Genomic DNA, 23,494 nt, shown 5'->3' with positions numbered 1-23,494 from the left:
ATCCACTCACCCAGAGCTGCTTCCAGGAGCATGGGTGGGGGTTTGTTTTCGTTTTTGTGTCACAAGGGCCACTGCTCAGTGCCTACACCATTGAGGAAAGTGACGCCGTCTCCCCCGGCAACCATTAACAGCCAGTACTCCCTACACACGCACCATTAGGGATAGGGCCTCATGCCCCTCCTGCCCGTGACAAAATGTTGGTTGGACCATTCTTGTACAGGTCCTGTACAATAACCACGGCTTTGGTGAGTTCATGAGTGCCGTGGTCATGCCATGTCCAAAAGCCGTATTTCTGCCCATCTCCCCCGCCTGACTCTTACATTCTTTCCACCCCATCTTCAGCAATGTTCCCTGAGCCTCGGAGGGAGACACAGATGTCCCATTTAGGGCCAAGCACTCCATCATCACTTCCCCATCACTCTGACCAGCTATGAGTCTCTGCATTACCTGCCCTGCCCTGCTCTAGGAGCCCTTCTGAACACACACTTATCTATGCTTATAAATATGAGTATTTGCAAAGCAGCTTGACAATGCATTTTGAAACAGGGTCTCACATTACAGCCCAGGCCAAGCTCAAACTCATGGCAATTCTCCTGCCTCAGCCTCCCAAATGCCAGAATTACAGCATTCAGTAAAGTAAAAACCTGAACTCTTAAGGGAGGGTATCCATCGACGTAAGTCCCATCTCAGAGGCTGGGCACCAAGTATTTTGAGAAGAAACTTTCAGAACCCATTCACCAAATGAGGAATTTGTCTGACTTCTCATAACTGACTCTCAGACATCACAGAGAGTCCATTCTGAGCATCTGTTATGCTGAGTGACAAGCCACTAATTTCCCCAATGAGAACCCATGCATAAGTGTTAATTAGCAGCATCTGGTGTGAATCAGAAATACAGATACCAATTGAGGCAATTGTCCTCATTATCTCTGGGATATGGTCTTTTCCAATAAAACGTTAGGTGATCATGCTGAGGTGTGAATTCCCGAAACAGGCACTGACAGCCCCACCGAGCGAGCGTGGTGTTAAAATTATGCATTTATATCCTGTTTGTTATGCAAAAGTATTTTAAAGAAGAATGCAGGCATGACCACGCCGTCCACAGGAATATGACACCCTTCCATGCCCCCAAATTCAGCTGAGAACTGAATCTGAGGAAGTAGGGCGGGGGAGCATTGCTACATTAGGAAGGGTGCCCTGTCTCAGTGGCAGAGCTTCACTCCAGCTTCTTAGCTCTAACCCTTACCCTAACCCTAACCCTACCCCCTAAGGATTGTTTTGTTTTGTTTTTTTGAGACATGGGTTCTCTGTATAACAGTCCTGGCTGTCCTGGAACTCACCTGTAGACCAGGCTAGCCTCGAACTCACAGAAATCTGTCTGCCTCTGCTTCCCAAGTCCTGGAATTAAAAGCATACACCACCATGCCTGGCCTTTCCTCACTTCTTAACCATTGGCGGAGCGTTCTAGTGTTTTCCTGGGCTTGTGATGTTTATAGTCACTGCAGGTTTTGAGCGAAAGATGTGGAGAGGCAGGAAAACCAAATAAACAACATTAAGTTTTCCCCTCTTTCTTTCCCAGAAACAGAAAAGGCCCACGTCACAGTTATCCTCACTGTTTACTTGGGACCAGGCCTTTACTTGGGATCAGCCCCAAATGTTTCGCCACCCAGCCTGTTTGTTCTTCCACTCGCTAGATAAAAGGCCTTGGCAACATCAGATCTGTCCCTTCTCCCAGACTCAATCCTCAGCTAACTAACACAATCATCCCAGCATCGGTTAAAGAAGGGTGCAGAGTCCTCTTTCTGTTCAAGTAGCAAGGGCCAGTTCCTTGAGGTGAGTGGAAAGGCAAAGCAACCCTCTAGGGGAGACTTCCACCCACCGGGAGCAGAAGTTGGAGGAAGGTCCCAGATAATTCCAAGGACGGGTTTCCCCTCCTGAATCCAGGATTCAAAAGGACAACCATTACCAAGCATAGGAGTGTGGTTGATCAAATTAAGAAATGTGTTTTAAAATTCAATTATACCCTCGGTGGAAATAGTCTCACTAATGGTTAGGGATAGAATTATACCCAGTCTATAAAGCCTAACATTTCTAAACCCAATTTTGTGCATTACTCTAAAGGTTAATTCAAAACCTCTCTTCCAAAAGGGAAGTTAAACACAGCCAATGGAGGGTCGCCATCCATTGCCTGACTGAGGGTTTATCAGTGGCAAGAGTTCATTAGTTTTAATTAGTGTAATCACTAATGTTGCATTAACAGTTTAGTGAAGGAAAGTAATTACTCACACATCCACTGTATTAGATGGGAAGATTAGAATTCATTTTCCAAAAATGATTAGCATTTTGCCAATTAAACAAATCCCTTCTCCTTGCCAGCAGCCCTGTGACCTCCCTTACCCAGGATCATTTAAATGAAACATATTTTGCATCAAAAGACGGAACTGGGAGAAATGAAGAATTAAGGCTGCATTTATTTTTAGTTCTTTTTCAGAGTGCAGAGAGTGCACAGGTCTCCATGAGTTCATAATGCCAGACTCCATTTGCATAGTCATTCGATTCAGTCTCCTCTGATTAAGCCCCTATCTATCATGTAGTGCCACAGCAATTAAAAAACAAAAATGGCTAGGGCTGGTGGAAGATGAAAGAAACCGAAAGGAAGCAACCAGAAAGACTAAGTGAAGGGCCATCACTTGGGCCCAGTAGGGACAGGGTAGGGACCATCTGACGGCCCCATTCTGAATGCCAGTTTGGAGCAGGCTCTGCTGTCTGGCTTTTAAAAAAAAATGCCAGACTACCCACAGAGGTCCCTTAAAGCTAACAACGGAGTGTCCTAAGCCTCTTGCTACTCCCTACTAGGCATGGGAGGTCATTTCAGGCATAGCTTGACTTACAAGACCTTGGAAATATGACCCCACTACTCTCCATCTGCACCAGAGTGGCAGGCTTCTAGGAAAGTTCTCAGCACTTCTAATGTACCTTGTGCTCTTTCTGGTTTCTCTAATCTTCTGTTCTCCTTACTGGTAAATATTTTGTTCTCACTAGAGAAGCCACCTTTCTCCTTGCTTGGCGTAATGTTATCCCATACCAGCTAAAATAGTTACTCCCTCCAGTGTGAACTTCCAGATCCCCATTGCATGTGGTCCTCTCTGTACACACAGGGCTTGGTTCCAGAACTCCCCCTCTCCCTCCAGATACTAAGATTCTTGGATGCTCAAAACTCTTATATAAGAGTCTAGTATTGCCATATAGCCCATGAACCTCCTCCCAAATATTTTAAAGCAATGATTCTCAACCTGTGGGTCACTTGACCCCTTTACAGGGGTCACCTAAGGCCATCAGAGAATGCAGATGTTTACATTATGACTCATAACAGCAAAATTAGTTCTAAAATGGCCCCCATGACATGAGGAACTGTATTTAAGTGTCGCAGCATGAGGAAGGTTGGGAACCATGGGTTGAAAATGTTCTCTACATTACAGTAGCTAACAGAACACAAACACTATGCATTTGTTCCTGACACTAGCTGCACAGCTCAGAATGGAAAGAATAGGACATGGACTGGGGAAAGACATACAGACGATAATATGCTCAGAGATGATGCACTCGGTCACTGTACTGTCCTGCCTCAGCTTTGGGACAGGAGGTCTAGGCCAACAGCAAGACTGAGCAGCAACTGAAGGCCAAGATTCAAGGTCACCAAAGTCTTTAAACCATATCTAAATAGTGGTATAATAGAGTTTTTCTTGGGCAGGCAGGGGAAGGTGGTGTGTATTAGTTCACTTAGTTGGTTAGTTGATTTTCCTTTTTTCTTTTTTTTTTTCCTGAGATAAGGTTTCATATAGCCCAAGCCGGCCTAGAACTCACTATCTAGTTGAGGATGGCCTTGAACTCCTGATCCTCTGCCTCCATCTCCTAAGTACTGGAATTACAGGTATGAATCCCCCCCACCCAGCTTTTAACTTAGTTTTTAATAGCACTTTACAGTTTTTAACATCATCACCATGTGATCTTCTGACACTCATTTGAGGCAAACACTTTCTCAAAAAGAAAATTGACTTAATCAATGCTATTGGACAAATATATACAAAAGCCAACTAGAGCCCTAATACTCAGCCTGGAATGATTCAAGCATGTCCCTAGTTCCTTCATCTCCACTCCCAACCTCAGCCCCATGAGCTCTGGGACCTTGGACAAGTGGCTTATTTTCTCCATATACATGGCCACTGTGTTCCTATTATGGTGGTTTCAAAAAACCAGGTAGGAAAATAGGCTTCTCAGGGATGGGGCAGCTTCTAGGCTTTTCCATAAGAGCCCAAGGCCCCTAAGCATAGAAGAAGAGCTGGGTCACCTGCCAGGTCTGCATACATCCATGAAAGAAATTATTTTCTATTGTGGAAAAAAATAGACGAACGAATCATTCAAAAATATACCTACTTTCCATAGTGCCTAACACGTTTTTAGAGGCTGCATATTAGTTAATTATTCCCTTCCCTATATGAACACTGAAGAGTAAATCCAATCCATCACTAGCAGGATTCTTGGACCCAATCTTTTGCTTCACTGCTGAAGACAACTTTTCCTCTTGGACAGGTACATAGAATATGTAACAGTCGTGTAGGTAGAGTTTTCCTGTCCTGCAACCACTCTCAAATAAACACACTGAGGCTTATATTAATTACAAGTGCTCAGCTAATAGTTCAGGCTTATTACTAACCAGCTCTTACAGTTTAAGTTAGCCCATATTCCTTATTTACACTCTGCCACATGGTGGTACATTTGTTAGCATGGCACATTCATCTTCTGTTCTCTCTGTCTGGCTGGTGACTCCTCTGACACTGCCCTTCTTCCTCCCAGCGTCCTCAGTTTGATTGCTGTCTGACAACAGCTAATCAGCATTTTATTAAACAAATTCAAGTGACAAATCTTTACAGTGTACAAAAGGATTATTCCACAGCACAGTAGACCATCAATAGCTTCCCATAGAACTATGGGCAATGTCTCTTAGAGTTCACAGCCCCACACGGAGAGTATAGACAACAGCTGCTGGAATTGAGAAGTTGAAAGCAGAGCACCTCTGACACATGCTCGCCTGTTGGTGATGGCCATTGCCAGAAGACCATCTCAGTGTATTGTGTATGTGTGTTCATACATGTGCAGTGTGTACATCACACATAAGTGTTTGCATAGACATATACACGTGTGCCCATGTGTGCCAGTCTGTACATATGTATTCATGTATGCCCTAAAGAAAGGGAAGCCTGGAAGACTTTAGTTAGCCACAGTGAGCTGGGAGGGAGTTCTTCTGACAGTCATGGTGGCAAGTGTGAGGACAGACTCACACTGTCCTCTGTACTGAGTGAAGTGGAGAAAGCTGGGGAAGCAGGCACACAAAGGGACTTCTCTCTCTTGAGATAACTTAGGAGACCAATCCCAATGAAGGCCCTAGGCCTGGCCCACTACAGAGTAGCACCATGGGTCAGATCCTACAAACTAGTTAAGACAAGAACTTGAGCATAGGGGAGAGAGGGAGCATAACTGGGTGGGATATGCACTCTTGTGTCCGGAGTCAGGAGATAGAAAACTGAACCCTGGGTTTAACAGTTCTATACCCTCAGGCATGTTACCAGCAAGACCCGTGTCTTCCCATGGAAAATAAGAGTCACAGTCCCTATGTCACATGTAGGATCCTTGTAAAACTGTAATCAGTCACAACGGAATCCATGTCTGTATCACACGCACTGAGGGGCACCACATCCTTTTTGCTCACAGCTACATACATACCTGATGCTTATAGTGTCTGCCCCTTTCAGTGCTTAATAAATGTTTATGTATGCCTGATCAGAACATGCAGCCATGGGCCTGGGGTCGGGAGTATTTGTGGACACATGAAGGAGAGAAAGTAGGAGACGGTCATGGTGGAAGCTGCCTGGAGATGAGACAGCTATAGAGTGGAGCTAGGACCAGGGTAGAAACGTGTCTGGCAGGGCAGTTGGGAGTCCCAGCTGGTGTTCCCTCCCTGGGGACTGTGAGTGCACACGGTCAGTCACCTTTACATCCCGCATGTTGTCTTAGGGCGCAGCATGACCCCTGGGGACGGTGGAAAGACAAATGGCTATAACAGAAAGGGTTCTCTTTCTACAAATAGTAGCCATGATCCAAAAGGAATACCATCTACACATCTCCATTGCCTACATAAAAATCATCAACAAACATGACCAGTGCATGCTACTTGAGAGGGACATGAGCCAGCTGCTTGGATGCCTTCCTAAAGAAAAAGAAAGACATGAATATTGGATTTTCTTAGTTGATTCTTTAGAATCCCAATCCCAATCCATGATGTCCCTCATTTTTTAGTATGTGTGGTTACACGTTCACCTGTATATAGACGTATGTTCTGTATAGGTGTATACACACTTGTGAGAGCCAAAGGACAATATTTAGTCTCAGTCCTTAGACACAGACACCATTTCTTTGCTTTTCTCTTTTTCTTGACACAGGTTCTGTCATTGGCCTGGAACTCACCAAGTTAATTGGGAGAGTCACGGGCCAAGGAGTCCCAGGGATCCGCCTGTCCCATCTTCTCAGCATTGGGACTGCAAGTGTGTGCCACCACACCCAGTTTGTTTGTTGTTTGTTTTTAATGTGGGTTCTGGGGATCAAACACAGGTCCAGCACTTTACCTACTAAGCTATCTCTCCATCTCATTTAAAAAATAGTGGTGTGTGTGTGTGTGTGTGTGTGTGTGTGTGTGTGTGTGTATGTACTGAGTAACCATATAAGTGGGAAAAGGTCAAAGAACACCTTGAGGAAATTTGTGCCCTTTCTTCCTTCCAAACTCTCCTACCTCTCCTTGCCCCCTCTCAAATTCATGACCTCTTTTCCTTTAATTATTATTGTTACTCTGTGTGTGTGTGTGTGTGTGTGTGTGTGTGTATAACTGCAACCTACTAAATCTGTTCAGTGTTGTTTGTAATGTTCACAATTTCAGGCCTGGCCATTTGGTATTATGTAACTAATTAGTGGGCTCATCCCTGGAGGAGACCATACGTCTCCTCCCCAGCACTCCTTAGTTGCCCGTGAGAGTTCCCACTCTTTATTAGCATGTCTATTGTTGTTGTACTTCTTTGGGTCTTGTTCAGGTAGCCATGTTATTGCAATGTCATGTTATTTCTAGGGGACTCAGCCTCACAGCAGACACTCTGATATTCTGGCTCTTACCATCTTTTCACCTCTCTTCCACGGTGTCCCCTGAGCCTGAGGTATAGGAGATGTGTTCCAGATAAATCCACTGGGGCTGGGCACCTCATGACCAGTTCTTCTCTGCATTTTGATGAGTGGTAGCTTTCTATAATGGTCTCCATCTGCAAAGAGAAGTGTCTTTGATGAAAAATGAGGGTTACATTTTATCAGGCAGAGAGAGAGAGAGAAGGAAGGGAGAGAGGGAGAGAGGAAGAGGGAGAGAGAGAAGGAGGGAGAGAGAGGAAGGTAGAGAGAGAAAGGAGGGAGAGAGGGAGTGAGGGAGAGAGAGGGGAGAGAGAGAGAGAGAGAGAGAGAGAGAGAGAGAGAGAGAGAGAGATTCCATGCTTTCACTGTACAGCCTGCCTTTAACGCTTCTAACATCGGGAGAGCCACACTTGATACCAGAGACAAGCCTCACACCCTGCTGACACACTTCTCTTTCCTTCCAGTATGTGTCCAGTAGACGGGCCATCACTCAGAACTCCACAGAGCAAGGTAGCTTCCACCCGAACCATCTTCCCCACCGCCATCGCCACCACTGTCACCACAGCCACCTGTGCCACCATGCCCGTCCAGGCCACCTCCACCACCAGGAGGCAGGGATGCACAGCGCTCAGGTGACACCCTGCCTGTGCCCACTCTTCTCCTGCCACTGGGAAGGCCACCTGGAGGTGGTGGTGCCTCATCTGCGGCAGACCCACAGGATCGACATCCTGCAGGGAGCAGAGATAGTCTTCCTGGCCACGGACATGCACCTCCCAGCGCCAGCCGACTGGATCATCATGCACTCCTGCCTGGGCCACCACTTCCTGCTGGTGCTCAGGAAACAGGAGCGGCATGAAGGGCACCCTCAGTTCTTTGCTACCATGATGCTCATTGGGACCCCCACCCAGGCCGACTGCTTCACCTATCGCCTGGAGCTCAACAGAAACCACAGGCGTCTCAAATGGGAGGCCACCCCGAGATCCGTCCTGGAGTGTGTGGACTCCGTCATCACTGATGGGGACTGCCTGGTTCTCAACACCTCACTGGCCCAGCTCTTCTCTGACAATGGCAGCCTCGCCATTGGCATCGCCATCACTGCTACGGAGGTCGGCGCCACGGATGCCGAGATGTGAGACCAGGAGCCGCTGGGTACCCGCGCTGCCTGTGCACCTTGGACCTCCAGGTGCCTGGACCTTTTTGTTCCCCCTCCCTTCCTTTTTTTCTTTCTTTTTCGTCTCAGGTAACTTGTGGTTGGTGTTAGCAGTCATCTGCCATTGGGCATTATGTTATGTAAACATCTGTGATTCAAGATCTTTGTGTGGAATCTGTCTCTGTGTTGTTGGTAAAAGTTTTGTAGAACATTTGGAAGATTCGACCAGAATAGTTAACTTCCTGCCACCACTAGCCTCTTTCCCTACTGCCCCCACAGGGAGAAAATACCAAGAAGCAGAGCACTGGAGTTAAAAGGGGGCTTGGCTTCCTTCTCTTTTCAGGCTGTTTGAGGCAGAGCCTAACTTTAGCAGTGGAGGCAGCCAGTCTGGGAAGTAGACCCAGTCAGTCATGGCTGACACCTTCCTGGAGCCCGGGGTCGAAGCTCAGCTGCATGAGCATGAGAGACAGAAGCAGTCGCCTGATCCAGGCCTGGGACAGCTGTCAGATACAAACCTCTGTTTTTCAGGTTCTCCTGGCCTCCTTCCTGGCCGTGCCATTCCCCTTTGCTTTGCAGTTAAAGCCCAGATGTTGTTGGTGCTTTTCTGAAAATCGATAGGTATGATGCAGGAAAAGAGCTGCAAGAAAAAAGACAGCACCAAATTAACCTCTAATCTCTGGAAGGGCGGGCCTGCCTCGGGAGATGTTTTAAATGCATAAATTATAAAACCATCACACACACATGCACACACACACACACACACACACACACACACACACACTTCCACTAAAATAACACATTTTTTTTTTAAATCAGGCAGAGAGCTACTCTGTCCTTGATAGTTTATACATAAGACCTGCCATCCATCATGGGGACCCCAGAAAGAAGCCTGAAGAGCTGACGCCAGCACACTCTGGGCCTCCCCTTTCCTCTCCTTACTCTCTAAACATGGCTGCTTAGAATAAGCTCACCATATGTAGAAGGAAGCCTCGGGAACCCAGCTCACCTCACCCTCCACTCCCTACTGCCACCCCCAGTCCCCAACTCACACCCCACACCCCACTGGCCCACCCCTACCCTCACTCCCCACCCACCTCCAGCCCCCGCCCTCCCCCCCCTCCACTCCCACCCCACAGAGGCTGGCTGCTCTCTCCTGTTTTGTTGTTAGAAAAATGCATCAGCCTTTGGGGGAAGGCCTTCCTGCACTGGAAGAAAGTGGGGGTGGGGCGGGGTCTTCGCTCTGCTTTCTTTCTGATTTAAGTCACACACCCTAAAGCCTTCCCAAAGGGGCCACATGTTCACAATGTGCTTTTCCTGTCAGTGTCGGGAGCCAGGAGAAAACATGGCTCCCCAAACCAGCACAGCTCTCAGGCACACCAGCTGGGCCTGGCTGGCCTCCCAGAGAACACTTAGTTTCAGGCAGACTGTCCTGCTGCCTGTCAGCAATCTTTTCCCCACCAAAAATACTTCATCTTAAAATACACTACCCTTCCCCCAAACTGGTCGATTCTCCAGCCACTTTTGTTGTAGCCCACGCTTGAAGCATACATTTATAGAACTATGAAAACACAGTTCTTTCCAGTCCCCCAGTCATGACTGGGACTCTGAACAGAGACGTCCTCCATCTACGGCCTGAGGAGCATGAAGACGAAGCTGTGAGGTATCAGGCAGCTGTGTCCTGTGGGCTCCAGGCCATCAACCTCCAACCATGGAAGCCCCAGCCCCAAGGCTGGTGTATCAGCCCTGGGAGACACCTGTGGTATGGACCCTTTCCCACTCCCCAGGGTCTCCCTAGCTGCCCAAAGGCAGGAGAAGCCACAGTTCCTCTCCTGGCTTCTGACGGTCATTTGTAACATCATAGGTGCCCCAACTAAACAAACACACAACACCTCACGAAGAATACATTTAGCACATACAGGCCTCGGGCCTCCTGCCGTGTCGTCTTTGCCTTTACAGAGCTGAACTGGGAATAAGTGCAGGCCGTGGTGACTGCACATGTGTTATGAGTAAGTGATCCCGGGCACAGACTGGAATGGTGGTTCCTAGAAACCTTCAGAATAAAGGTTAGGAAATGTGTTCTTTTCCTCCAACTATGGTGCTCCCAAGATGGCTTCTCTCCCCACACTAATATGCGAAGAACAGAAGACAGAGGAACAAGCTAAGACTAGCGAATTGGTAACAGAAGAGAAGAATGACAGAGTATGGTTGAGTGTTACTGCAACCCAAAGGCTCTCTCCTTTAGTCTTGAGTAAATCCTCACCACTCTGTCAATAAGCAGGTTCAGAATCATGCCGCGACCTTCTCAAGGTCACACGGCAGGACCACTCAGCTCTACCTGTGCAGGGTTAGTGTTCTCAATAGGAAGACGCTCCTGCCCCACCTCCACCCCCCCACCCCCCACCCCCCACCCCAGAGTTCAGCAGGGTCTTGCTTCAGCAGTGGATTGGAGACCCGGAAACTGAATGGGTCTTCACCCTGGAAGGATGAGGAGAATCCAGAGGGAAAGGCCAGAGGAAAATCTGCTTTTAGTGACCTCTTAGCATTGTGGAAGTAAGCTGGTCCCAGGGAGGTGGGAAGGAAGAGGCGCACAGAGGCCTCTCTTTTGCCTCCTTTGCCCACTGGCAGGGCTCTTGTTCATAGATTCTGGAACCCGGTTGCCTCATTCATGCCAAGACACTCAACCTACTGATAGCCTCTGAGGAATATTTGTGTTTGAATAGAGGACGTAGCCAGACAGCAGCACTTAAGAAAAACGTGGTTATCTGCATTTGAATTGGCAGCTGCGAGCAGTTTGTTCAAACGGTGTTTAAAGAGAAGCCAGCCTCTCCTTGAGTCTGAGCCTAAATGAATGATTGGTGGAGTAGCAGCATACGATGCAGATTCTCCCTAACAGTGAGTACGCGTATGAACCTGTACCTGGCACAGATCTAACATTCCTGCAGTTCGGGGATACTTAGAAATGGATCAGGGTAGTTGTCACAGTAGACCTGGTGGCTGCTGCGGACTGAAAGTTCCCTGTATGGCCCAAAGAGATAAATACTTGGAACGTATCGTCCCACATAATCCTCAAAGCAACCACATGAAGCTGCTTCTATGTGTATTGACAGATGAGAAACTACAGTTAGCAAACGGTAAAGCTGTCTCTACAGCCAGGCTTCTAACCAGCTCCACCCATGTCATGTCTATGAACTCCTGTTCAGGAGTCTGGAAAGGAGCCAGTCATAAAGTCTGAAGGGCATGGAAGCCCTGCTTTAGTATTTCAGTGCTAAATGTACCCTCTCTCTCCTTTTTGTCTCCTCCCAGACCAATAGCTGACTTGTATTCACACCGTTACATTTTTAGAATTTTGTAGGTATTACAACCATTACTGAAAATTGACTTATATATAATCTTACAATTAAATAAATTCTATTTAAAACAAGGATACTCAGGCTTCATTGCTTCCTGATTATTTCACCACCTTTTTTTCTGTACTCCTGATGCCATTTGCCCCACATCTACAAGGATCATGCTTACAATGATGCACCAATGCCTGCCTCCCAACTCAGTGTGCAGTGACTGTACGGGTATAGCTTGCAATTAGCTAGGATGGGAGGATTTACACTACCACCGCTGGAAAATACTATAAGCCAAAGTAGCCCCAAAGAGCTAATTCTTCAGCCTTTACCCTCCTATCACAGTCTAAATATGCACACGGGTTGGGGAGAAATGGCTTGGGAAGAGGAGTTCTTGGTGAGTAAACAGATGGTGGTCAGACAGCAAATTGTTCAGGAAATGCAACTCTACCGGGGAAGAGACCCTGACGCTTCCAAGTAGCTTCCTGCCTACTTGGAAGTACTTCCTGCCCATAACACCCTTCAAAACTACCCTCTACCCTACCCTGGCCTATACTGCTGCACACAGAGACTGCCAGGGAGGGCATGGTTCCCACTGCCACAAAAGTCACAAGACGTTGGAAGTCCTGTACCTGGAAACAGATTCTCTGAGGCGAAGAGTGAATCAAGGAGCCGGGCAGAGGGCTCAGTCACTAACGAGCTTGCTAAGCATTGGTGAAGACTGGAATCTGGGTTCCCAGGACTCACATGGCTCTGTCAGTAAGGTGTTTGCTGAGCATGCATGAAGACTAGAATCCAGGGCCCCAACACTCACATAAAAGCAAGTGATGCAGTGTATGCCTGTAATCCTGGCAATGGGGAGACGGGCAGAGGAGGATCCCTGGGGCTTGCTAGCCACATAGTCTACCTGAATCAGTGAGAAACCCTGAATCAAAAATAAAAATTAAGGCAGAGACACTGACCTGCCATGAATCTTTGTTCTCTACATATGATCACACATGTGCACACTCCCACTTCCACCACACACACACACACTCACACACACTCACACACACACACACTCACACACACACACTCACACACTCACACACTCACACATACACTCACACACACACTCACACACACACACTCACACACTCACACACACACACACACTCACACACACACACACACTCACACACACGAGCCAGTGCCTCAGTCCATTGGTTTCCTTGTAAAGGGTATAACAGAAATGAGGCTTTCTAAGGCTGCAAATTGGACCTAAGTTCTACAAGAAGGGACTGGGGGGTGGGGGTGTCAAGGGCTGAACATAAAATCTGTCTTTCATTTAAAACAGACTCTAATATAAAAAGTGATGTTTCCAGGTCAGATCATCACATTTCTGATTATTTGCTTTGAAGAGTTTCTCCACTAGTCAACTGAAGGAATACCACGGAAACAGACCCAGAAGATGTATTGTACATGTGATTGGCAGAACACGGCGGTCACCTACGCAAGCTGTCATTTGTCTTTCCAGCATTATATGAAAATGTTTCATTTTAAGTGTGCCAGAAACATCCCCTGTCCAAAAAAAAAAAACTTGTTTGGAGACTGGACACAGGGAAGGATGGACAGATGGACACCTGTTGCTTTCTCTCCACCCCTCCCCCATGGAAAAGCCACTAAGCTGCATTCAATATCATTTCTTTGAGCCCGTTGGGATCGGCTCGTTCTTACTGGTGGTTTGTTCCCTGCAACATGAGGGAGCAGCAATGCCGAGCTACCCGGCGGTGGAGTGCAGCACACAGCCAGCACTGGGGGCCATGCTCACCCCGTGTTTCGTTACCTCCCTCCCCCTTTTTACGTGTGCCACCATTTAAAGTCATAACTGAGCGGAAGGAAGAAAACGCTACCAGCGGCAAATTGAAACTGTGATGACGTCACCATTTCAGTACCTCGTGCTGCCCTGAGAAGGGCACCTCTGCCTCTCCCCCTGCTTTCTAAAGGAAAGGAAGGGCTTCACCCCAACCTCCTCCAACCCCTTGTCTCACCTGTCCCCTGCCTCTGCCTGACAACACTGTCTCTGAAATTTACTTCTGGTCTACCAGATCGCTTGTCAAAGAAGCCTTCGTGGTTTAATTCTCTAATTCCAGGCCACTGTTAGTTACTCCCAACAACAGAATTGAGCATGGTTCTAATCCTATTGCCTGTCAATTCATTTTAACCTCAATCTTCCTACTGCCCTATTCCCAGAACCTGTTTCCTGCTCTCACAAAAGCTGAGAGAGAGAGAGAGACAGAGAGAGAGAGAGAGAGAGAGAGAGAGAGAGAGAGAGAGAGAGAGAGAGAACCTTGAATTGCTTTCAGTGATCAAAAGTGGCCAGAAGGCTATCATGAATATTCATGAGCAGGGACGCCTTTCAGGCCATGTCATTGACCACTTTGCACCTTACAGTAGCCTGGGCACTTGCTTTGTCAACTGCCTGTCCTCAAAGACTAATGCGGCTCAATATTGGGCGAGAATGTCCCCAACATGAGGATGGAAAAGCAGCCTTCCCAAAACTCAGCCACAGGAGGAAGGCCCATCTCCACTGCACCCTGGGATCTAGGGATTATTAAACTGTTAATTGCCCTGAGACCACAATTTCCAAGGCTGCAGTTCTGATTCAAGGGGGCCAGAGTGGAGCCCAGAGAACTCATTGTTAATGTTCTCCCCTACAAGTTCCGAAATCCAAAGCCAGGGTCCTGTGAGGAAAATGGGACACAAGAAAGACAGAAAGCAGGTAAAAATGTCCTAGCGACTCTGTACCAGGAGGAAGACTGGGAGAGCTGACTGGAGATGATCCAGGCTGCGTTTGGACAGTGACAATAGACATAACCAGGGCTCCAACCCATCCTGAGGGGTCTGTCATCCAGTGTTATAGAGGTCTCTGCTCTTGCCATTGCAGGGCCAGGGGTGGGGATGGGGTGACAGCGGAAGGTGGAGCAGACAGAGGAGAAGAAAAGTCTGCACAGACTGATGAGGGTGCAGAAGCTTATCAGACAGGATGGATGGGTGAACTGCTGTAGAGCAGTAGTCCCCAGTGACAAGTGTCACACAGAAACAGTCCCCAGCGAAGTCACTGCAACTGTGTAAATCTTCCTCTGAGCTGAGAGAGTTTATCCTTTAAATCCCTTCCTGGAGATAGGAATTCATGTTTAAACCTCCATCCCATCCGAACCAGAACTTCCCCAGCAAATCCCCAGGGATGCGGTTATTTACCCTGAAAATCTCAGGCTGCATGAACAGGGCTGCCATCCGGGGCTTTCCCTGGGTGATGTGAATTATCAACCTCCGGCCTCCAACAGCTCAGAACTAAACCCACATAAGCTTTGCCTACAGGCAGCAGAGAAGGAAATCACCATGCCACTTCCCATTTACCTAGAGGTAGATGGGATACGGGATGGCGTTTGCTCAGTGAGGGAGCCAGTGGGAAAAGCATCCTTTAAATATCTACATTGGGGGCTTTGACTATCACCCCCTTAGAAGGGAATTAACTCTTCCATTCCCTCTGCCTCTTCCAAGATACCAGTTCAACTTCCATTAACACACAGAGGTAGATATGACTTGATTTTTAGATCTGACCCTGAGGTCAAAGGAAATGGCATTTAGTTGGAAAAATAGGGATTGTAATTCTAGCATACAGTATCAGGGCACCACAGAGAATGTTCCAGAAAATAAGCTGGATTATGAGGATTTCTCATTTTGATAGATTCCACCAAAGTTGTTTTGGGAGGCAATTGATTGGCTGGACAGACATCCTCTATCACAAACCCATTCTGACTGATTAGTCATTAAGTACATTTGATGAGAGGCAAGGAAGGCCCGTCCATGGGTATGCATTTCACTATTTTATCTAATTCTTTCACTGTAGTTTTTATCAGCCATAGAAGGCGATACATAGTAGCATATGTGAGAAGCACAGTTAAATGCTGAGGCTATTAATTAAGTTTTCACTCCCCTAAACAAGTTCATCTGACCCAACTTCACTGGAAGTGCTTGATCCAATGTAGGTAGGAGGTACATGGGCAGGGAATATGTCAGAATGTATGCTGGCCCCTGATTGGATGTAGGGCATAGGTATGTGGGCAGGAAATACGTCAGGATGTATGTGGCCCCTGATTGAATGTAGATCATAGGTATGCAGGCAGGCAATATGCCAGGATGTATGCTTGCCCCTGATTGGACCTGTTGGGAAATACAGTGACCTGGGAGTTTTGGCTTTTTAAGCCTCTGCAAAACACGACTTGCAGCCATTTCCTGGGAACTCTGGAATGGACCTGGCTAGAGTCCATTTTCCTGGCCAGTATTTTGATGGGAGATGTAATTCTGTAAATATGTTTCTCTTATTGGTTAATAAATAAAGCACAATTAGCAAATAGGAAGGCAAGATAGGCGGGGCTAGGAGACAAGGAGGATGCTGGGAGATGTAGTAGAGAGGAGTCAAGATGTAGGAACTTGAGAGAAGAGGTCCGGACCCTCTCTACTGTAAAATAAGACCACATGGAAACTCTTAGATTAATAGAAATTGTTAATATTTAAGACAAAGCTAGCCAATAAGAAATGCTAGTTTTGTATCTGATACAGTTTTATGTCTGATACAGTGTCTCTGTGTGTTATTTGGGGCTGATGCGACTCTGGGGCCAAGCTGGTGGGAAAGTGCTCATAACAGTATTTAATTAAAGCTTGCTTCAAATTTGGCTCAAAATTGTGGAACTCTCAAGATTAACACTTATAGACCATGCCTCACTGGCAGTAACCTAAGGTGTCCTCAGAGCCTCCCACCCATGGAGGCAGACCCTTCACGGCATAAAGGAACTTCAGGAACTCAAGGGTCCTCTTATGTCCACCCACACTGCTCCTTCCCTTCCTGCCCAGTGCTGGGATTATAGACATTTACTGCTGTGCTCAGCTTTCAACATAGGTGCTGGGGACTCAAACTTGCATGGCAAGTGATTTACTGAGCCATCTCCCCAACCACCAGAGCTGGACTTTATTAAAAGAAAGTTTAGTGTAGATTCAAGCACAGGAATTAATGGAAAGAGAGGCATTCAGTAAGAGACCAAGACACTCAAGTGTGGGTGTGGACTTAATGTGTCTATAATAGCCATATAAATGATGCCAGTGGGGTTGGAAGTTATAGTCTTTAAGGGGTTGTCAAGGAGGCTCACAACAGATAGGTAAAATCCTAGACAACCAGAGTTGTAAGGGAAGGTAGAGTACTCTGGGTGTAATGAAAGTTCATAGCTTTGTTTGTGAGATTCCCAAAGAATATCAGGTTTGCATCTAGGAAGGAGGGATGGGAGGAGAGTGAGCAGAAGTCCTTGGGTACAGTGGCCACCAAAGCCGCACCAGAGCACAGACTTTTGGGCCCTTTGTCTTGCAGACACAGACTGAACGTGAACAAAAGAAGGGTGAGTTTCAGGAAGGAATTTTATCACAGGTGAGAGAGAGCTCAAGAGTTAGGAGGCAAACAGTGTGCCTTTAGGTTCCTAGGATGGGCTGCAGCTGAGGAGCTGAAGCTGCCGTTAACAAGGCCTTATTGGCAGAAGTATGGGGTTGTGAGTTGGTCGGTCCAATTGTCCTGCCCACAAGGGGTATCTGGACTGGGGTTTTGGACACAGGTTCCAGCTCTTCTGGTCTCCCATAGCTTCTGGGTGTCTGTGCTCATTAAAGCAGCTGTTTTTTTAAAAGGAAGAAAGACAAAAGGAGCACAGAACTTGAACCAGCACCCTTTAGCACCTTGGCATTTCTGGACTTTGGTCTGGACAGCACTGCGGATAGAACCAAAGACATTTCCAGCTTCTAGACAGGAGAGAACTGGTTGTCAAAAGCAGCAGACCTGCTGGTTTTGAGTCTCTGCATCTAAACTGGCTGGTGTCTTTCTCTTGTTCTCATTAGGAGTACGTGTTGGAAAAACCGAGAACCACACGCACTCCCCCAGCCCACCGCAGTGACTCAGTGCCAGCGGCCACGTCATCGCCAGTCACCAAATGCTACACATTTCCAGTGTCACCACACGTCGTGTGTTTTCCCGGGGTACGTGCACTATTCCCTTCATACAGCTGTGCCTTTGTGGCCTGCTACTTTTCCATCCTCACTCAGAGGCAGCCTTTTGTACATCCCTCACCCCCAATACATCTCTCACATGAGGTGTGTTGCATGGTATCACTTTGTAACATTCTTTCCCTCCAAACCCTGTGAAAACCCTTATAGTAAAGCCATATTTGAAGAGCATATGCTCTGAAGCCTATTGCTATCTTAACATTATGTGAAAATATCTTTACATAAAAAGAACATTGCCTCTATGCAGGCAACCACACAGCAAGTGTTGTTAATTTTCTTAGAATTCTTGATTCTCCAGAGGCTTCAAGCAGACTCAAGGGTTAGGGACTCCTTTCTCTTTTCAAGGCCCCATTAATAGGTTTTCTGCCCCCCCCCCGCCCAATATTAAGTTTCTCCATGGACACAGTAAGCCAGATCAAACTGAATTGAAAATGTACAACAGGCATATTGAGCAAAGTAATTCCTGGGCAGGCTCTCTGGTTCCAGAGATCAAGGCCAGAGAAGTTCTCTACCCAAGTCAGGGCAAGAGGAATGCTTGAGTAAAAAAAACATTGCTGAGTGGCTATTGCAGCAAATAGGAGGACTAGAAGGGAAGAGAAGATGTGGTCCCTGCCCTCAGGAATTTCTTAGTGTACATGAAGCAACCAAATGCCCTTCATCTAATCAAGCAAGCAGTAAGGTTGATCATAGCACACAGCATACACATGCAAACCATCAACAGCTTCCAATTCACAATTGCCACAGCTGGACTGTTTGGCATGCCTCTGTAGACTGACAAAGTGAAAATGCACCCAAATGTAACAATCTATTATTTACAGCAATGGGAACAGTTTGGTGCAAGGTCTCTGAGCTCCCAATCCTACTATTCAGTAGGATAATGCATCAGGGTCTGGAGGTTGCTTTGTGCACGCACATATGATATATGTGCATTAATGAAAAAGCACTCAGAAATTAGGAGAACTCTTATTTATATATCAGCTGCAAACATGCCTGTCCTCTCCTCTGGAGAAATAGGGAGGGGAGAAAATGTTAGTATCCTGGAAGGTAAGTAAATCCCTCTGAGGAGCACTGGCTTTGTAAATTAATCTGGTCCAGACAGAGTCACTGTCACTGGCTTAGATACACATTACTGAAAACGTAGTTCCAGATGGGCTGGGGAGATGTTGATTCAGTAGGTAAAATACAAGGATCTAAGTTTGAGTCCCCAGTATCCACATGAAGGCCAGTTTTGGCAGTATGTACCTGTGATCTCAGTGCTGGGTACTGAGACAGGTGGATCCTCGGTGCTTGCTAGCCAGGAAAGCCAGTCAAAATCTGAGCTCCAGTGAAAGACTCCATCTCAGACACATAAGGTCAAGAGTAACAGAGAAAGATACACTATGTCTACTTCAGGCTTCCCCACGTGCACATATGGGTGCATGCATTATTACATACATGTGCACACATATGAATGTACCACACACTTGCATACAGCACATATCTGACAATAAATAAACTCCCTTAAAAAACTAAAGGTAGTTCTGGAACAATTAGCCATTCATACTGAAATACATAGAAGTATGAAAGATTTGTGGACAGTTGCACCCAACAGCATCGCGAAGCAATGGAGAGGAGTGGATGATCCATTAAGCCACTGGTGTGGCTTGAAGAGGAACTTGATAGTTGAATGTTCCATCACTAAGGAAGAGCTCAAAGTTGATTAAGGCAACCTTGACTCTGTTGACAGGTAACCTGTATCCGTAAAGCAGCAAGTCTTTGTCAAAACAGTGAGGGTTATCCCTTGATAGGAAGTCCTGAGAGTGAATTCCCCAAGGCAGAAGATAGACATGCCCCCCCCCCCCAGGGTTCTGTGATGGGAAATCCAGCTTACAGCAAGAGATAAGGTCTTTGGAAAATGATACTGCATGCTCAAACATCTTTGCTTTCTGTGTTGTTAAGATGTACCCAGGGTTTGCCTTCATCGGGAATTATAAGATACCAGTCAGAGACAATGGCTTTTATAGGAAAAGTGTATTACTTTCAGTTTGGAGGAGGACCCTCTCTCCCAAGGCACACAGAGAAGACCGGGATCAACCAGGAGACAGAAGGATGGAAGGAAGCCTGGGCAGAGAGAGCCTTTATGTTGCTTTCACTAGAGTAACAGGAGAGGCAGAGGAAGTATCTGAGTGAGCGTCCTGTTGGCTGGTTTGAATAAGATAGGAGTAAAGTGAATTCTGGGCTATTGGGTTTGGGGTAATTTAGGGCAGAGAACAGTGTCCCAGATTGATAAAAGGACCAGACATGGGCTCTGGATTAGTCATTAGCTAATCCTAGAAGGACATTACATCCCCAAGGCTGTAAGACCCCCGTGTCAACACATCAAAAGACATAGAAAAGGATATAACATGATTAAACCAACCCTTTCCCTGTAAAATCACAATTTACTGAACAAATGAAACTATAATCTAAAAGCTTTCATCTCTTGTAGAAAGGTCCTGCGGGTGGAAGGAATTGTAATCTTTGTGGAAAATTCTCCCTTCACAGTTGGCTAGCCAAGTGTGGTGAGGCCCAAACCGGGACAGTGGGGGACAGGGGAGTGTAGAGAGGGTGGCAATGTATCACAAGTGTAGAGAGTCAAAGGTGACTGCCATTCCCAGGGTGTGCCTCAGACAGAGCAGGCAAGTGAAAGAAGAGATGCTAGCTAAGGATCCTGATTACAAATAACAAAACCCATTTCAGCTAGTTGAATCAAATGCAATGTTAAGTCCAAGTACACCGGTGCAAGCCTGTAATTCTAGCACAAAAGAGGCTGAGAGGGTAAGATTTTAAGTTCAGCCTGAACTACACAGGGAGGCCTGATGTGGGATGTCCTTCTGTATGCAGTGAATATGTTTCTCTTATTGGGTAATGAATAAGACTGTTTCAGCCAATGGACAGGCAGGATGTAGCCAGGCAGGGAATATAGGTAGGGCTACCAGACTAGGAGAATGCTGGGAAGAGGAAGGTAGAGAGTGAGTTTTGAGGGAGACACCATGTAGCTGCCAAGAAAGCAAGAGACTCCAGCATCACCGGTAAGCCAAGGCCATGTGGAGATACACAGATTAATAGAAATGGGTTAATAATTAAGAGATAGCTAGCCAATAAGAAGCCTGAGGCACAGGCCAAACAGTTTATAATTAATATAAGCCTCTGTGTGTTTATTTGGGACTAAGTGGCTTCAAAACCAGGTATGACAGAAACCTCCATCTACAAAGGCCCTGTCTCAAAGCAGAAGGAAGAGAAGGAGGAGGCAACACAGAAGATATTTACAGGATATTACAGGACTAGAAAGTTACTGCCAGGGACTAAACAGATTTAAAAAGTCAAAAAGGAAAAAAAGAAAAAATCCCACCCAGCTACAGCATATAACTCTTCTAACAGGAATACCGTGGCTATTGCCTTCTCTGCTAGATATCATGATGGTTGGTAAGGCAGGATGGAAAGAAAGATGGTAAAAATTACGGGGACATAAGAGGAGAAAAAAAACAAAAAATCAAAAACAAAAACTGGATTCTGGTTGAACTCTTTTACCTGCTGAGAAGCAAGAACTGGAGTAAAACAGTCAGTGTTCACTATACTGATTGTACCAGCTGCCTACACAGAAGCAGCATCCCTTTTATATGAAGGTGTTTTTATCTATAAGAACATTTGGTTAAGCCCTTTCTCCCGTCCCAACTATAAAACTACAGTTTTCCAGTAATTGCACCAGAAACCCAATTTACAGTAAAAAAAAAAAACATGTCCTATACCCCTTGCACAGGGGTAGTGGCTCCTGCTTGATCAGACACCTCCATCCAAGGCACCTATGGAGCCAGCCTGCAATCTCACTTATCAAAATGAAAGAGACCAGAAAAAGACAAGCTTCTCAGCCACACTTTGCGGCACATCTAGGGGACCACCGGAAGCGTATACACGGCTGAACGGAAATGATGCGCCACCATCGCTCGGATATGTCTCTTTTTCCCCCATGAGCCTCATCCTTTTTTTTGTTTTTGTTTTTAATTTATTATTTTACAGTTCCCTCTCCCTCCCTCCCTCCCTCCCTTTTGCCCTCTCTGCCCCCTCACATGCACCCTGACTACCCTCCCACCTCCCCACCCATTCCCCCACCCCAATTCCACATATAGGGCAATGCCATCCAGGTGCGGTTATGTAGATCTGTCAGGTCACTTGAAGCAGGAACTAGGGCTTCTCTCCTGTCTCTAGGTTAAGGGAGTGTCCCTCCATGGGGGATGTGTTCGCAAGGTCCTTTTGTGCACCAGGCTCCACTGTCTGAGGTCCCTTAGACTGATGAGCCTCGTTCTTTACTTAACCCCCATGTTTAATGTGTATGTTTAAAATGTCTTTAAATGATCTCAACTTTTCTTGGAAGGCCACACCCATGGGTCTGTTGTTCCCTGTTCTTTCTCTAAGCAACTTTCTCTCAACTTTTAACAGATGCCAGCTCTGCATCCTACTGCCTTGTCCTGAAATTCTTTTCTACAATGAAACCAAGGGCCTGGTTTTATTTGAGTTGAGGTACCCCTCCCCCACCTGCAACATTTCATGAAACTCTTCTGCCACAGCAGGCCAGAGTCAAGCTGTGTGCTTCTGCTGACGGTAGACCAGTTGCTCTGCTCCAGACACCTCAGAAGAGGCTGCTGTCTCTGTGACCGTGCCTAACGATAAAAAATAAACAAATAATAAAAAATAAAAATCAACTCCTCCCATAACATTCAGCGTCCTAATAGACCAGGGAAACTAGGGAATGTAAGCCCTCACTTACAGGAAGTCAAAGCAAGAGGGGAGACTGAGTTCGAACTGATCAGCTCACACCGTGGGCCGGTTCACACCGTGGGCCGGTTCACACCGTGGGCCGGTTCACACCGTGCTGTGTAGAGTATGAAATTTCCCCCATGGGTGAATGTGTCTGAACCCTTGGTCTCTGACTGGTACACTGCTATTGGAGGTTACAGAACCTTTAGGATGTGTCCTAGTTAGCAGACGTGGGTCACTGCAGGTCCGCTATGTTCACTGCTACTGCTCCCTGAGCTCTCTGCTTCCTGATGCCAGATGTGAGGAACCCCCTCCTCACCCTCCCTCAGCTAGGGATGCAAACTTCCCAGAAGCCATACCTTCTTCACACCATGATAACTATGTCCTCTGAAACCGTGAGCCCAAATAGGGCTTTCCTCCCTTTAGTCCTTCTGCCGGGTTTGTTGTTTACAATGACAAGAAAAGCAACCAATAGGGGACTACAGTGAGGAATGAGACTCCAGAGCTCCTTAAACAAAAACAAAGATTAGAAGCAATTGCCAGGGAGAGAAGCACCCATGAGTTCCACTGTCCCTGTGCCCCTGTGAGCTAGGGAGCAAAGGCTGAGTAATTGGAGAACAAAAGCACCCAGGCCCTTTAAGTACGAATACAGCATTTTGCCCACAGACATCTTCCTGAAACAGTGAACTAAATCACACACTAAGTACCACGAATAATATTTATCATCCTCAGCATCCCCGCCATGACTCCTTTCACAAAGTGAATAACCGCCCTCCCATATTTCTCCTGTGTGAAACTGGATTTAATATATTGAACTTTCTTAAATCAAGACACACCATCCCCTCTGGAACCTTTTAAAAGAACAGAACATCACACATTTTATGAAAAGAGGCTATAAAAAAGTCCCAGCTTTGCAGTAAAGGACACA

General features: G+C 46.6%; 1 protein-coding gene across 1 annotated transcript in view; it reads left to right on the top strand.

Annotated features, from left to right (window-relative positions):
- Nucleotides 1-8,417, top strand: part of Siah3 (siah E3 ubiquitin protein ligase family member 3) — a 58,608-nt gene extending 50,191 nt beyond the window's left edge. The window contains exon 2 of the mRNA XM_051195367.1: nucleotides 7,689-8,417. Within this exon, the coding sequence (XP_051051324.1) occupies nucleotides 7,689-8,357 (669 nt within the window). The 3' untranslated portion in view covers nucleotides 8,358-8,417. The remainder of the gene's footprint in view (nucleotides 1-7,688) is intronic.
- The last annotated feature ends 15,077 nt before the right edge of the window (nucleotides 8,418-23,494 follow it).

Source organism: Phodopus roborovskii, unplaced genomic scaffold (genome assembly GCF_943737965.1).
Source record: "Phodopus roborovskii unplaced genomic scaffold, PHOROB, whole genome shotgun sequence".
Taxonomy (NCBI): domain Eukaryota; kingdom Metazoa; phylum Chordata; class Mammalia; order Rodentia; family Cricetidae; genus Phodopus; species Phodopus roborovskii.
This window is presented reverse-complemented; position numbering and strand designations above follow the sequence as displayed.